The sequence below is a fragment of the Terrapene carolina genome, unplaced genomic scaffold (genome assembly GCF_002925995.2).
Source record: "Terrapene carolina triunguis isolate 2854851 unplaced genomic scaffold, T_m_triunguis-2.0 Scaffold641, whole genome shotgun sequence".
Classification (NCBI taxonomy): Eukaryota; Metazoa; Chordata; order Testudines; family Emydidae; genus Terrapene; species Terrapene triunguis.
The window spans coordinates 505363-521228 of record NW_020664992.1 but is presented as its reverse complement, the minus strand read 5'-3'; the positions used below and the strand labels follow the sequence as shown (position 1 = coordinate 521228).

The following is a 15866-nucleotide window of genomic DNA, read 5'->3' as shown; positions in this document are numbered from 1 at the left end:
AGACGGAGGTGGGCAGCCAATAGAGGGCGGCAGCGGGGGTGGGGCGCAGGCAGGGGCACTTCCTGGAGACGAGCCGGGGGAGCGGTGTGGAGGTTCCGCACCAGCCGCCAGGTGCGTGAGGCGGGGGGGGTCGGTTATAGGGGCCCGAGGGCTCTGAAGGGGGAAGGAAGGTGGGGGAGGAGCAGCTATAGGGGCCTGCCGGCGGGGGGCTAGGGAGGAGGAGTGGCACCGGTGGGGGCGGGGCGGTCCGTGGTGGGCGGGGCACCGGTGGGGGCGGGGCGGCCTGCGGTGGGCGGGGCACCGGTGGGGGCGGGGCGGCCTGCGGTGGGCGGGGCACCGGTGGGGGCGGGGCGGTACGTGGGGGGCGGGGCACCGGGGGGGGCGGGGCACCGGTGGGGGCGGTACGTGGTGGGCGGGGCACCAGTAGGTTCTGGCAAGAGGCCAGGCCTGGGCCCCATTTCTAACTGGGAGGCGGTGCCCAAACCCCTAGAGAGGTACTAGCGGCTGGAGCTCTGGCTCAGGAGACCTGGGTTCTGTTCCCGGCTCTCCCCTTGGCCTGCTCGGTGGCCTTAAGCGAGTCATTGCCTCGCTCCGTGCCTCAGTTTCCCCATGGGTAGAATGGAGAGCATGATACTGCCCCCCTTTGCAAAGAGCTTTGAGATCCACTGATGGAAAGTGAGATTTAAAGAGCTAGGTGGTGGTGGTATTATTCTACTGGAAGGGGTGACGCGGCCATCTAAGGGCTGAGAGGTGGAGGGAGACATATGGGATGCAGGATGAGCTGTAGGTATTGTGGGGTGGGGCCATAAAGATGGGGAGAAACTAAAACCTGAATTACAGAGCAAAAGCAACTCATAGGGTCCCTGCAATTTCAGCTTTGCTTGCGGGATTTCCAGAATCACTAACAAGTACCATCCAGTGGATGAGCGTGGGGGATGAGGGGAGGGGGCTGGGAGTCAGGATGCCTGGGTTCTATTCCCCAGCTCCGGGCAAGGAGTGGGGTGTAGTGGCTAGAGGAGGCAGCTATGCCTGGGTCCCACTTCTCATTGCCGCTACCTCAGTTTGTGGCTGTGGGCCGGTTGTTTCCCCTCTCTGTGACTTGATGTTCTGCCCGTAAGATGGGGATACAGAGACCTTACCAACCCGCTTGGGGGCTGTGATGATTCATGCATTAATGTTTATAAAGCATCTGGGGACTCTTGGCTGCAAGATGTTGCAGAAGGACAAAGTATTAGAAAGAAACCTGGAATGGGCATGTGCCGAAAGCCGTGATCCCAAGGAAGGATGGCGTCAGGCACGTGGCGGAATCAGAAAACCTCGTCATCTCAGATGAGTAACGTTGGACTCTTCTCCTACACCCCGTCTCTCATTCAGGATGAACGTCGGGGTGGCCCACAGCGAGGTGAATCCCAACACACGGGTGCTGAACAGCCGTGGCATCTGGCTGGCCTACGTGATCTCGGTGGGAGTTCTCCATATCATTCTCCTCAGCATCCCGTTCTTCAGCATTCCCGTGGTCTGGACCCTCACTAATGTTATACACAACCTGGTGAGTCAAATCTCAGCCTCCCGGCTTGTTTTCCTGCACTGCTAGAAAGAGCAGGATTCGCCTCGGCTCTTTGGGCCCTGGCGGAGCTGGGATGAGGCCCAGTCCCTCCCTGCTGGGTCAGCACTCAGAGAGATGTAGCTATAGAGGGTGCTGTATTTGGGAAAGCTTAAGGTGATAGAGGAAGTACTTTCCTGACCCCCGCTGATGATCAGCTCTGGCCTGACGCATGACATTTCGTTATCCTTTTCCTAGTTTAGGAGCAAGAACTCCTGAGTTCTGTTTCCAGCTGCCGCTCTCTTAGGCAAGTCACTTTACCTAGGGAGAACTTACCTGCCCAGCCAGCCCCTTTCTAAACCCAGACGTGGTCTTTGACTCTGGCCTCCCTAACAATGAGTTCCACAGCTCCACTGCGCTCTAGCTTTGTGTCCTATCTGATCCCTGCCCCCCATTGTGTTAATGATAAAACAGCATAAGGACCCAGGCCCTCTCCTTACATCCTCCCTTCTCACCCTGGGAATTGCAGGTGATGTACTGGTTTCTTCACACTGTGAAAGGGACCCCGTTTGAGACGCCGGACCAGGGCAAGGATCGCCTGCTCACGCACTGGGAGCAGATCGACTATGGGACACAGTGCACCTCCTCCCGCAAGTTCCTCAGCATCTCACCAGTAGTTCTGTGAGTGTCCGTTCCTGCTGCTGTAGAGCTGCCAGGGGTGTTTCATTTCCAGGACCTGCCTGCTCTGCAGGGGGCCTCTGGTAGCAGTGCTTCAAACCTGCCCAGAGCTGCAGCTCCCAGGCACTCAGTGGGGCTCACTGCAGTTCCCCTCCTCTCCAGTACCCCTGCGTAGCCCAGGGAGACTACAAGCACATTATGCCAGGCTCCAGCTTTAGCTGAGCAGGCGTGAGTGGCTCAGGGAGGAGATGGGTTTGCTGTAGTCTGCGTGAAGCCATACTGGGCACTAGCCTACGCTGGGAAAGCCACCTCGGCTATAGAGTACGTCGCTTTTCAATGGAACTGGCCAGAGCCCTGCATGCCTTGGCAAGGTGGCTGCCCTCTGAGTATTGCAACTGGAGGGCACAAGCTCTCGGGCCTGAAACAAACCAGTGGGCATCAGGCTAGTCCTTGAAGGCTTGTGCCCTGAGCAGCATGGGCTCTGGTGACTGAACTCCGCCTGTGCCGGGGAAATAGTTCTGCATGAGGTTCATTGGCTGGGATGTTTGCATGACCACCTCTGCTGTCAGTCCAGCCTCAGAAATAGCTTTCATGTGCCATCACCCCAGCCGGGACTGGATGGCCACAGAACTAACCCTGCCTCTGTCTCTCTTCCAGTTACCTCCTCACCAGCTTTTATACCAAATACGACCCTGCACATTTTATAATCAACACGACGTCCCTCCTCAGCGTCCTCCTCCCCAAGCTGCCCCAGTTCCATGGCGTGCGCGTCTTTGGCATCAACAAATACTAAGAGTCAGCGCTGCCGAGCCAGCTGCGAGGGAAGAGGGGGCCCATCCCAACAAGGAGTAACGAACCCAGCGTGAAGGTGCTGTCCTGCCTGTGAACTAGGCCACTGCTTGAGCCACTTGGAGGGATTATTTTGCAAGGGGATTAAGTTACTCTCCCTACTAATCATCAGTATTTGGGCTTTATCTTTTGTTTGGGTGGAGAGAGCTGTGAGGAGGGAGGGGGTCTAAGTGTCACACGAGCTACCCTGTCAGCTGTCTACCGCTCATGTAACTGCGAGAGGGGAGAACTGCTGCCCAGCACGGGGGGAAATGGCCAGTCTGTGCATCCTCCCCATCCTTGTGTTTTATAAACTTCTACCGTAATAAAGACCTTTTAGAGACAACAGTGGTGTTCTTGCGAGGGGGCCCTAGGCTTAGAGGAATCAGCCAGGGGTGACGGTAAAGAACAGAAGAGATTCACTCAGGGGAGAGGATGTGGAGTGGATCCCGCCACCCACTGCTCGTTCCGCAGAAGAGAGAGGCTTCTTCAAATCATATTTTAATTTAACAAAAGTGATAAGAAAGAGATACACAATCATCTTAAAAACCTCCGTGCTCAGCCCTCAAGACAAAGGAGATGAACCGTGCCTACACCCGACATCAAACACTCACATGGCAATACAGGTCAGGAAGAGTGATTGATTGTCCAAGACTTATTTTTTTTGCAAAACGTATTTAAGCATCTTAAGGCAGCTCTGCCCCGCAGCAGCGCAAGCAGATGCGCTTCCAGCCAATCCGCTTCCCCAAACCTCCAGTAGCGCAGAGAAGCTGCAGAGGCACATGGACGGGAGCTCAGAGGCAGGGGAGAGAGGGAACATGCCTGTAACTCGGTTTCTGGCTCCCCCGCTGTGAACTGAGTTAGGCAGCCCTGGCAGCAGGGCCACAGAAGCCACGCAAGCTCAGGGGAGAAAAGACCAGAGCAAGCTGGCAGGTGAGAGCAGGGAGGGGTCCTTGGGCGTGGCTGCTCTCCTGTGCATGCTCAGCTCAAAGCCGGTGAGCCTGTGGCTTTCCGTGTACAGGGAGGCCCCAGCGAAAGAGAGGCTCTGGCATCTGCCCAAGGCAAGCTTTGCTGTACTCGCTCATGAGGAAAAGACAAGCTAAGGAGGCTGGCAGCCCCGCAGTAGACAAACTCCCCCTTAAACATGAAGGGGTACGGAGCAGCACGGTGGCTGTGGCAGCTGCCCAAGAGGAGCCAACAAGAAGCCACGAGCATACAGACCAAGAGGACATCACCATTCTGGAGCTGCCTCATTTCCTGCCCCATGTGATGGCAGCTAGAACATTACTGGAGGAGTTGTTCCCTCCTGGTATATTTCCAAGGCCCCTTAATGCACATTTTGGGGTCACCGAGGCACTACCAGCCAAGGTGTCCTTTGCAGCTGAGAACTAGAGAGAGCAAATCCCCAGCAGCCCTGGTTCTCCATGTGTGAGAGCTCAAGGTGGATCTCCATTGGGAAGAGCTTCCAGGTGAGGAGAGATTAAAAACGACTGGGACAGCTCAGCTTGGAAAAGAGATGGGGGGGAATATGACAGGTCGATAAAGTCATGAATGGTATGAAGAAAGTGACTAGGGAAATGTTATTTACCCCTTCTCATAACAAACCAACCAGGCATCACCCAATGAAATTAATAGGCAGCAGGTTTAAAACCAACAGTGGATCCCCCTCTGCACAATCAACTTGTGGAACTCCTTGCCAGGGGATGTGGTGAAAGCCAAAACTATAACTGGGTTCAAAAAAAGAATTAGTTAAGTTCACAGGGGAGAGGTCCATCGATGGCTGTTAGCCAAGATGGGCAGAGACACAGCCCCATGCTCTGGGTGTCCTTAACCTCTGACTGCCAGATGCTGGAATTGGAAGACAGGCTGGATCTCTCAATGATTGCCCTGTTCTGTTCACTCCCTCAGAAGCACTTGACACCTGCCACTATCTGAAGCCAGGACACTGGGCTAGCGGGACCATTGGTCTGACCCAGTCTGGCCGTTCTTATGATTAGCTCCCTTATGATTAGATCACTTGGATGCACGGCTTTACATTGTCCATTCATCCATTATGCACCAGTAACTGTGATTGGCCCTGTGTTAAAACACTGCTTCCTCCTCCCACCAACTTCAAACCTAGAGCTAACGGCTGCTTGCTCAGCTCAAGGTAAACTGAGCCCAGGAGCAAGGGGATAGGGTGCCAGATGTGGGCCACCTCTCGCAGCCCAGGTAAAGCCATGGCAGAAACAGTCCAAGCTGCCCCCCCGTCTCAGAGGGAGCACAGCTTGCACCTCCTCAGGGGTCCGGTCAGACCCTGCAGTCCTGCACACAATCGTGCTGCCCTCTCAGGGGACCCCACATTTGCACCCACTGTAGCTGGAATTTTTAGAGACATGGATGCACGTCTGCAAGGAACAAGCTAAAGACCTTTGATTCATTTCACATAAGGCCCCCCCAGTAGCCATCTGATGCTGAGACTCACTCCCAGCTCAGCTGCCCTTAGAACCAGGTAGCCAGAGGCAAAGAGCGCTGCAGCCCTGGTCCCCGTGGCGTTCAGTCCTACTGCCCACAGTTCACTCTGGGAAGAGGAATCCGGGTTTGCAGGTAAGTGACACCTGGGGGAGAAAGAGTCTGACGGAGAAGCCAGCTAAGTGGTTCCCATCACACCCTTCACCTAAGGAAAAGAGGCTCAAATAACAAAGCTGGAGGAAGGCAGAGCTGGGAGGGTTTGTTTTAAAGAGCTTCGTCTCGTCATTAGAAGGAAGGTGATGAAATACCTGACCTCACCCCTCCTGTCCAGGGCAGCCAGGCCAGGCCAGGCGTTAGTTAACAGACAAAGGCAGCGCAAACGAAGATTCAGTGTGTCCTGAGGTACTTCTTCCACTAGCCCAAAATCCAGCTTTAGCGGGGGCCAGGCCGCCTGCTAGTTATGTCCCCCTTTGTCACACCTGCACAGTGGGGTCTAGACACAAGTTGGGGGTGAAGAGAACGCTCCCATGTAATCCTACTGGGGTTTATTTTGCAGGGGGATAGGGAATTGTTCAATATACACTCACCAGTTTAATCCTAAAGCAGAGCTTTCTGCTCACCCCCACACAATTGTTTGTGTAGGCCCTACCCTAAATCCAATTCGTTTTGGAAATTCAGCAGTGGAATGCCAAAAACAACCTGACAAGTCAAATGAGTTATTTCCTGGCACAACTTAAAAATCAGCTTTACTCCACCTGGGGTCAAAGTATCTGAGCTGGGTGCGTGTTAGCGACCGGCAGAGCAAACCTAAGGAGGTTACAGAAAGTGCCAACAGAAAGCCGAGGTGTAATACACGGAGCGGAGTGACGCTGCCCTGGGAAGGGGGGAAGCACTCCCCCATCTGCTCTCAGGGACTGAGCTATATTTATCGCAGGGGGTGCACACATAATCGAGATACGTACAAAGAGGAACCAGCTGTTAAAACCCAAGACCAATCCTTCAGGGAGAGGCTGGACAGTTACAGACCCGTCTAACTGCCGGGAGCACAGGAGCTCGCAGGGCCCAGCGGAAGCAGACCAGGTTGGGGCTGGGCTTACAAACTTGATCTTGCTCCTTTGGAAAGTCTGGGCCCCGTGCGTGCGAGCGGCTGGCACCGGCCAGCATCCCTGTGAACAGTACATTCAATACTGGCTGCACAGATCAGGAGACTTGTGAAGACAACATCTCACAACGGAGCTCCCAGAGAAACCTGCTGAGGAACCGCTGTCCTGCGTCTCAGGCCTGTGGCAGAGCCCAGCAGGCAGGAAAGCAGGGCCGAGGGGAAATCAGCAACAAAAATCAGATGGGGGGATAAGCATGAAGCTAGGGGCCAGCCTGTGCTACCAGCGCAGTGGGAAGGGAGCACCCCTCCCATGCCTCATTTCATCTCTGGGGAAAAAGGCTTCCCCACCCGCTCCGCTGAGAGCGCAGACAGATGCACTGGCTACAGCAGCAGGTATGGAGAACACTCTGCAAGAGTCAGACAAGGGACTCAGTCTTGGCTCCCAGGGCCAAGGCCAGGCTGCTCCCTGGGAGCATTCTCCAGGCAGCTGTGAGCTGAGCAAGCTGCCCTCCAGCACCAGGGGGGTTAACGCTTGGCATGGCTCTTCTCGGGTGATGAGTTGCGGGGACGGGCGGGGTCAATCCGACCTGCTGCAGAAACTTTAGGAGGCCAAATCGCAACTCAGTTCTATGGGATGCTGCTCAGTCACTGTGTCTGACGGATTACAGCTCCCCCCAGCTCTCGGAGGGCTGCGAGACACAGACTTCAATGGGCAGGGGAGCGAAGGGGAGCTGCCCCTGAGAAGGGGAGGCAGGTGGATGGAAGGGACATGGCTGCCTCCCAGTGGATCCCAGGTGTGGCCTTCATGGAAATGAAACATCCCCTGATTTTTAAAGTAACCCTGAAGAGATTCCATGGCTCTGTCCAGCTTCCCCCACCCCACGCCACCCCAGCAGAGAGACCCTTCCCCATACACTGGGCTGGTGTCTCCAGGGATCCTGCAGGGCACCCCCCGCTGGAGTTCTTTGGTATCACTGGGGCTGGTTCTTTATGCTAGAAGTTAACGGCGTCAGCCGGAAATTCCCCGAACGACTGGTTGTTTTTAAATATCTAAAGAAAAAAAAATAGATTCTTCTTCTTGTAAAGAGCCCTTTAGTGTCCGACCTAGCGCCTGGGACGCGCCCAGCTGCCTGCTGGAACGTCCACCGGAGCTTCGTCTCCTGCCAGTGCTTGTGGCCTCCTGCCAGGCCGAGTTCAAAGCGGCCCACACCGGCCACGCCGCTCCTCAGCGCTGGAAGGGACGGCGCACTTTCTTCCGCCTTTTCTGCTTCGAGTCCCCTTTTGGGGCTGCACTCTCTGTCTTCGGGGCTGGAGCAGAAGCAGAAGGAGCTGCTGCCCGGGGGGGTTGGGGTGGGCTGAAGAAGCCCCCGTTGGGCATCTGCCCTGGGGTCCCCTGAAATACGCGGTTGAAGAAGTCCTGCAGGTCTGCAGCCGAGGTAGGGCTGCCTTCAGAGGCGGTTCTGGGGGAAAACAAGAGACGGCCCTTACACATGCAGTTGGGTGTGGAGGTTTGCAAGGGCTAGTGGGTTAGAGCCGGGGGGTCGGCACTCAGGACTCCTGGGTTCTGTCCCCACCTCAGGGGTCTAAGTGGTTTGCAGGGGCTCCTGGGTTCTATTCCCAGCTCGGTCAGGGACTCTCAAAGCAGGCCACTCCCGGTCTCCTCGCCAGGGAGAGCAGCCACACAGCGAGGGAGAGGTGAGGCTAAGGGGCCCGATCCTGCCAGGGGCTCAGTGACCTGCCCTCCTGTTAACTTCAGAAGCATTGGATGGCACTTGGCAGGGGGCTCGGGGATCACTGCGCTCCCGTGACCATTCCACCCAGTGGGGGAGGCAGCTGGAACTCCAGGCAGCTAGAGACAGGACAGGTTGACAGAGCGACAGAGGACGGATCGCTGGCCGACGTTGGTTTAAACACGTCTGAGGACCCCGGGGGGGGGGGGGGGTGTCTTCCAACAACCACAGAAAGGGGGAGTTTTATCTGTACAGAATAATCTGTCCTCAGTCCGCATGGTTTAAAGCCGCAGCGCAGTACTCTGCCACAAGGGGGCACTGCTCCAGGGCCCAGCACTAGCACGATTAGGAAAGCGGGGAGCTATGCTGACCCCATCTAGGAGACGTACTCAGCTCCCTTCGGGCCGCTGATGGGGGATGTCAGAGGGAACTCATGGCTAGCCACAGCTCCCCCAGAAGTGCTCAAGTCTGAGATTTGACCCATCCCCACCCACTCAGACCAAGGCGAGAGCACGAGGGAACCAGAACAGCATCCAGTACCAACCTCTGGCGTCCACCCGAGCCAGAGCTCCTCGATCCAAACGATATGTGATACGGGACGCGGTGGGTGTCGGGAGAGATTCCAACCCGCTGGCAGCCGGCCCACTCTGCAGAAAGACAGGCAGGACACACCATCAGCCAGCAGGAAGCCGCCTTAGCTCAGCGCAGGAAGCAACCGCCGCCATCACCCCTCCCAGCCTCCGGAGCGCAGGAGTAATGACACCGCTCAGGGAAAGCAGGAGGCAGCCGCACCCCCACCAAGGGCTGGCGTCCTCCTCTCCAGCTGGGCTAGGGATCCCGAGGGGGAGGCGTGCTAGGCCCTGACCCATCAGGAGCAGAGGAAGGTTTAAACACAGGTTAATCAGCCTGGGGTAACTGCTATTCAGGGGGCTGGCAAACAACTGGGCAGTTTCACGGTCTAGTCAGGCAGCATGTCCTGGCCCCACAGATGCCCCCTACCTGTGATGTCATAGACTTTCCCATCCATCAGGGCGAAGTAGGTGATTTTCAGCCCCAGCATGCTCGATTCGGCCCAGAAGTCTCCCTCCTCGGCAGGGTGCAGCTTGCCGCACTCCGCGCAGTAGCGAGCGCTGAGTGGATCTCGGTCCATCTCGAACCTCCTAGAGCAGCAGGGAGATTTTCAAACACCGGTAGAGCAGGGCCAGCTTTGCCATGTCACGTCCCAGAGGGACGCGTCCTCCCTCCCACAGCACCCCAAATTCCCAGAATGCTCTGGGACAACCCGCACCAGAGAACACTTGTGCTGAAGGAAGAAGCGCAGCTAACTGGGAAAGCCAGGATACGAGCCCACCAGCTGCAGGATCATCTGGCTGATCCATTCCAGCCACCACGCAGGGCCAGGCCCACTCCTGAGCCCCAGGCCCCATGGAGGGGTAACGCTCCGTGCCCCAGGAGGACGCAGGGCACCAGGCCTGCAAGCAAGAGGTTAAAGCAGTCACCGAAGGCCAGCACCTACTTGTGCTTCCCCTGGCACTTGCTGCACATCATGGTGTTCATGGCCTCTTTCAGGTCTTCCCGCAGCTTGGTGAGGAACTCATTCATGGATTTGGTCAGCTCGCTCTCCGCCATCCGCTTGCTGCAATCACAACGGCATGGGGATGAGTCACGCCCCAGGCGGGACTGGCACAGCACAGCCTCTGCACCCAGCAGTCAGCCCACGCCCTTCCCTGCTGGGCTCAGCCCTCGTCGGCAGCAGGGCCGGCTTTGCACGAGGTTCTTGCCGCAGCCAGCGTGGGGGCACACATCCTTACCTCTTCCCCAGGCCATCGCTGGCCGAGACGTGTCGGCAGAAGCCCGGCACTAGATCAGCACTTGGGAGGCCGCCGGGCCAGGCAGCCAGGCCTAGAAAGCCTCCGCTTTGTTCCATCAGCCCGGGTCTGACGCCGCACCGCACCACTCGCACCAGCCTGTGCACCAAGGTGCTTCGAGCATGGTAAGCCCTCCTCCCCTCCCCACCCATTTGCTCCCATCACCTGTGGCGGCTCCTCGCTAACCCAGGCAGTAAGCGCTCTAGGACAGGGACTGTCTGTAGGACACATTTGTACAGCTCCTAGCACAACAGTGCCCACACCCTGACCTGGGCCACCGGGCCCGACCGTAACACTGATCACAGGCGAGAAGAGAAGAAGAGCCGGAGGGATTTCACTTCTAATCGGACGCCTGAAATTCCCACGTGCCAGTTCTCTGACAGGGGACCAGAGTCTGTCTAAGAGCAACTTCTAAAGGGGATTTAAGTACAGGAGGTTTCTCGGTTAAACCCCTCGTGCTCTGCCTTTGCTCTCATGACCAACAGCTCATCAAACGCCCTTAGTGCCTCGCTCAGAAATTCCTGGCTGTGTCCTCCCAGCAGAGCACAGGAGGTTCACCCACACTCAGGCCTGAAAGCAACGTCTCGCAGTGGCAAGTACTGGAAGAGGACCGGTCCCACTCAAGACACCCGTCTGAAGGCGCCATCCTTGCTCCCCCAGTCAGCTGGGGAAGCAGAAGTCCCAGGGCAGGCCTGAAGCCAGAGCACCGACTTCGGTGGGCAGCTCAGATCAGCAAGTCGCGGTGGGACTGATTAGCACAGCCCAAGATCCCAGCCCACTTTCCTCCCTGTCGCCTGTCCCTCGAGCACACAGAGGTGGGACGGAGGAGGCCATGTTCTCTAACCCGCCACCAGCGACCGCAGGCACCCCTCCATCCCTCGCCTGGCCTGCCTTAGGGGGCAGGAAGGGGCCCCCCCACTCACATCTCATACTCTTTCCTCTTCTCCGGGTTGCTCACGATGTCCCAGGCGGCTCGCAGCACCTTGAAGGCTTCCTCCGCCCGCGGATGCTTGTTCTTGTCAGGGTGAACCTGCGAAGCAAGACACGGAAACCTGAGAACACCTTCGGCACGGACCTCGTCTGGGGCGAGGGGTCTGGCCGGGATGGAGCCCCCTCCAGGGGCAGGACAGCACAGCCAGATGGGGGGGGGGGGGGAAGGAGGGGGTGCTACATGTCCTCATACGAGGCCAACTGGTCCACTCTGGTCTGGCTAGGGCCAGGCTACTGAGCTGGGGAGCCTCAGCCCCCGCCTGCCGCTTCTGGGGTCCCGACCCCTGACTGGCAGCTCCTCGCCTTCCTTCTTAGGCAGCACAAGCAGAGCAGCAAAGGCAGGAGGGCTCCCCATCCCGGCCAGCCCAAAAAAGGGGGCGCCCAGCTGATGAGCTGGGGCAGAAGGGATGGCCAGCACCAAGGGGAGCCTCAAAGCCATCAAGCGCTCCCAGCGCGGCCCCCGCCGCGACTCCATGGTGCTCGCATGGCGACTCCAACTGACAAAGCTGCGTCAGGACGGGCCGCCACCACCCCGAGGTGTCAGGGCTCGGAGAGCGCCCCAAGGTGCTGCTGCCCTGGCCTGCCAGGGTGCAATCGCCAGGCTCCACCTGCCCCCGACAGGTCCCCACGTCTCCCTAGAGCTCAGCTTGTTCTGCCAGTCCCTCCTCACCCCAGCCGGGGCAGTCAGAGCACAGCTGATGGCACTGAGTGGTTCCTCCGAACAAGGGGCACAGTGGAGGAGACCGAATTGCAAGAGGAGGCGGATCCCCTTGGGGCCGGGAAGCACGCGAAGGCTGCCCCGGGCCGTGACTCTTTAGAAGAACCCAGGAAAACAGGAAGCACATGGGGCAAAATGTCAAGCAGAATTTTCACTTTATAAAGGACGTGGAAAGCCCAGCGTCCCCTGCTGAGATACCAGGCAGGACCGGGCACTAGAGTCAGTCAGCTGCTCGGCCCTGCAGCCCGTGCCAGTCTCAGCACAAGCTTAACTCGGGAGCTGCTGCCGGTGCCGCCAGCGATTAACACAGATCCCCACGCCACTGGCGAGGCCTTGTGGTGGACCTGCCAAAGCAAGGGATTCACAGGAAGGAATCTGGGTCTCACTCCAGCTCTGAAACAGACAAGTTACGTGGCCTTTGGACAAGTCACCCTAACTGTGTGGGTCTCAGTTTACTCATCTGTAATATGGGGGCAGGGGGTTAAGCATATTGAGCCTCAGTGGGGAGAGGCTACAGAAGAGTGACTCACTCTCCCCCCGTAAGAGGACAATGCAGCTCGAATGGAGTTCCTGCCTCATGCCTCCCAGGTGCTCGGGTGCCATGGGGCTGGGGGCGATGTCCGTCCGTCCCCCGCCACACTCACCAGCACAGCCAGCTGACGATAGGCCTTCTTCAGCTCCGTGTCTGAAGCAGTCACCTCCAGCCCCAGTACCTGAAAGGGGTTCAGCTCTTCCTCAGGCACGTCGGCCAGGGCCAGCAGCCGTGCCACCTCCTGGCTGGGCTGGTAGCGCCCCCCTGGGCCAGGATCAGGGCCAGCCCCAGCCTCTGCCAGCCCGTCGGTCCTTAGCCCTTTGGCTGCCCCAAGCAGCCCTCTCCACTTTTGCAGCAAGCGTGCCACGTACTTGCAAGTCCTGGTTTCCTGGACGAGAGCCCCCGTTCTGCGGAGGAAGGGGGAGTCCAGGAGCGAGAGGAGCCGGGCCACGCAGCTGGTTCTGCCCAGCTTAGCTGCCCCAGCAAGGAGCAGCGACTTGGAGACTCGCCAGCACAGCCGCAGGCTGCCCAGGAGCAGCATGAGCACCAGGAAGAGCAGGGCACCCAGCATCTTGAGCAGCCGCCACATCCGGTTCCCCCCGGAACCCAGCCACCGGGCCGCCGTCCCCGAGCTGCTCCTGGCCCACTGGCTCCACGTCCTCATGCTGCCTTGGGCTGAGGCCCGGTCCCAGGCGTCGAGCTGACAGCAGGAGTAGAGGAGCCTCCCACCAGCTTCCACGTACTCGCCACACTCATGGGTGATGACCAGCACCAGCTTGATGAGCTTCTTGAAACAGGAGACGCAGACCCAGGCCAGCTCTTCCAGCTGCTTGGGGACCTCCGCTTTTAGGTGGCGCCGCCGGTCCGCATGGCTCCTCTTCCTGGCCTGCTTGTGCTTCCCGCCAGCCGGCGCAGATCTACCCTCCCGCCTGGCGTTCTCCTTCCCCTCCTCCTTGTCCTTCGTGCCAGAGCGGTGCCTCTGGCGTCTCCCATTCTTCCTGCCGCCGAGCACCCTGCCAAAGTCCGAAGGGTCCTCGCTGGCCTTGGACACTCCGTCATCTTCCTCGTCTTCCTCCTGGCCCTGCAGCGATGGGGCCGAATCAGGAGCAAAGGCTTCGTCCTCGGCTCCAGGGGACTCTGAAGCCCAGCGCTGGCAGGTGATGCTACACGAGCAGTTCCCCTTTTCCAAATAAGTCCTGGAGGGATCCAAACTCTCCCCCCGACAACTACAGGAACGTTCATAACTGGACAGACAGGAGCCAGGGGCACTGGACTCAGTAAAGTGCAAGCCATCCTCTTCGAGCAACCCCGTCGGTACTCGGTCGCAGCTTCCATTCCAACCAACGCCCTCCCCTGCGGTGCAGGCAGGCCTCTGCCCGCCGCCTTCTGGAAAGCCCTGATGGGGAGAACGGGCGGCCTCCTCCACCTTCCCTAGCCTCTCGGCTGCTGGCTCGGCTAGCAATGTCCCAGCAGCAGCTGGCCCATGAGCCTCCATGGGTTCCAAGCCTTCGGTGGCTCCGTGGAGTAGTTTCGGCCAGCTCTGGCTCGGAGACGTATGCTCGGGGCCTTCAGGACTGCAGCATTCTTGGAAGAAGTGGCAGCCGCTAGGCCCAGTCCTTCCCGGATCCCCAAAACTTGAGAACAAGGGTCTGTTATCCACACAAGGGCTGGCCCCTGGTGCACCCCTGCCCTCGGAGAGCTCGCCACTCCAGCAGCAGGAACTAGCCGGTTTGGCTTCACACATCCCTCCTCCTCCAGACATCTGCTTCTCCACTGCCTCACCCCCAAAGCCGCCCTGGAGCAGCAAGGGTTAAGTTACAGCTGTCATTTTGTAGCCTTTATCCTGCAAATTAAAAAAAATAAATAAATAAAATCAACGGCGTCAAAACCAGGCTCAAGGCCAAGATACGTAGTGTGAGGGCTCGAAGGGTAGCCCTGGCCGGGAATCGAGAGTGGTCTCCGAGGCTCATTCTCAAACCCACAGTCCAGGCAACTGGACCTACCTTCTGACACACTGAGAGCGGAGCGGACTGGGGGCCCCTGAAAGGGGAGACAGAGCTTTCCCCAGCTCAACTCATTCGTAGACAGCAGCAACCACCCAACAGCTGCTTGCGGAGGAGCCACTGACGGTCGCAGTCCGGATTCCAGGTATTCAGCTCTCAAAGCTCTACCCCCACAAGTGCCAGCGAACTCCCCTCTCACCCCACAGCAGTCGTGGGAAGCTGCCGCTCGTGCTGGCCGTGGCCGTACAGAACTTCCTCGCACGCAGCTTTCACCAGCACTTGAAGAGAAATCCACTGGCCATCGCTTCAGTCACCAGGCTTCCTGCCCCGGCTCCAGGACCCCGAAGTGACCCTCTGGGAGGCTGTTCCTTCGCCCGACAGGCGTCCCTACAAAGCCTGTGGGGAGAACAGAGAGTAAAGCGCCGTCACTTGACTCCGGATTAGGAAGCGCCCACACGGCACGGCAGAGTCTCAGCGAGCCCCCGCTCACCCCTGAACGAGCTTTCGCTCCTAGCTTGGATTGAACCCTGAAATCCTGGCCCAGAGCTGGACTAGGGACTCACGCGCCTCTCACGCCTGCCACGACCTCGCCCCATGGGGGGCGGCAGCTCGGTCCCAGCCCCATGGGGGGCGGAGCAGGGGCCTGGCTCCCAGCACAACGCGGGAACCGGCCCTGCCCCGCTGCCGGGGGTCAGACAGACCCAGCGCCCCCAGCACTGGGGTGCATCGTGCCCCACTTCTCTGACACGAGGCCTCCGCGCCCCCCCCGGGCGGGAGCTGGGGGCAGCGACCCCCCCCCGGGTACCGCCGTGAAACGGGGGCTCAGCCCGGGGGGGGGCAGGCCCAGGCCCGGGGGGGGGGGTGCCCCCCGGGGGGGGGGGGGGGAACCCCCCGCCCCCGGGGCCGGGGGGGGGGGTTTCCTCCTCCGCCTCTTGCCCCCCCGGGTCCCCGTCTCTCTCCACTTCCGCCTTCCGCCCGCCGTGACCGCGGCCGCTTCCACTTCCGGGGCAGAGGGCGGGGCTGCCGAGCGTCTCGCCCGCCCTGCCCCTTAAAGGGCCAGCGCCCCAGAAACCCTCCGCCATGTGCTGAGCGCGTCAGGCCTCAGCCTGGGGCTGCGGCAGCGGGTTTGATCCCCAGCTTGGCCCCGGGCCCCATCCCCCCCCCAGCCCCCCCTCGCCCCCCCCCCTCGGCCGCCCCCCCCCCCCCCCCAGCCCGGCCAGCCCCCCCCCCCCCGCTGCTGCATCCCCCTTGGCGCTACACAGCCCCCTCCCCAGCAGCCGCCGCAGAAAAAGAATCAAAAGAGACGGAGCCGGGACTTCTGGGATCTATTCCCGCTCTGCCCTGGCCGGCTGGGTGACCTTGGGCAGGTCACGACCCCACTCAGTGCCTCAGTTTCCCCATCTGTAAAATGGGGATAATGACT

At 59.3% G+C, this 15866-nt stretch overlaps 2 protein-coding genes across 2 annotated transcripts; one reads left to right on the top strand and one right to left on the bottom strand.

Moving 5' to 3' along the window:
• The first annotated feature begins 54 nt into the window (after positions 1 to 54).
• On the top strand, positions 55 to 4680 carry ORMDL2 (ORMDL sphingolipid biosynthesis regulator 2). Its single transcript, XM_024201720.3, has 4 exons — positions 55 to 111; positions 1375 to 1549; positions 2073 to 2224; positions 2879 to 4680. The coding sequence occupies exons 2-4, from the start codon at positions 1376 to 1378 to the stop codon at positions 3012 to 3014; spliced, it is 462 nt and encodes a 153-aa protein (XP_024057488.1). The 5' UTR covers positions 55 to 111; position 1375; the 3' UTR covers positions 3015 to 4680.
• A 1896-nt stretch (positions 4681 to 6576) lies between these two features.
• On the bottom strand, positions 6577 to 14939 carry DNAJC14 (DnaJ heat shock protein family (Hsp40) member C14). The gene is made up of 7 exons (XM_024201724.2): positions 14643 to 14939; positions 12553 to 14283; positions 11124 to 11230; positions 9849 to 9968; positions 9332 to 9492; positions 8877 to 8979; positions 6577 to 8062 (listed from the first exon to the last, which is right to left on the bottom strand). Exons 2-7 carry the CDS (start codon positions 14200 to 14202, stop codon positions 7828 to 7830), a joined length of 2376 nt encoding a protein of 791 aa, XP_024057492.1. The 5' UTR covers positions 14203 to 14283; positions 14643 to 14939; the 3' UTR covers positions 6577 to 7827.
• Between the last annotated feature and the right edge of the window lie 927 nt (positions 14940 to 15866).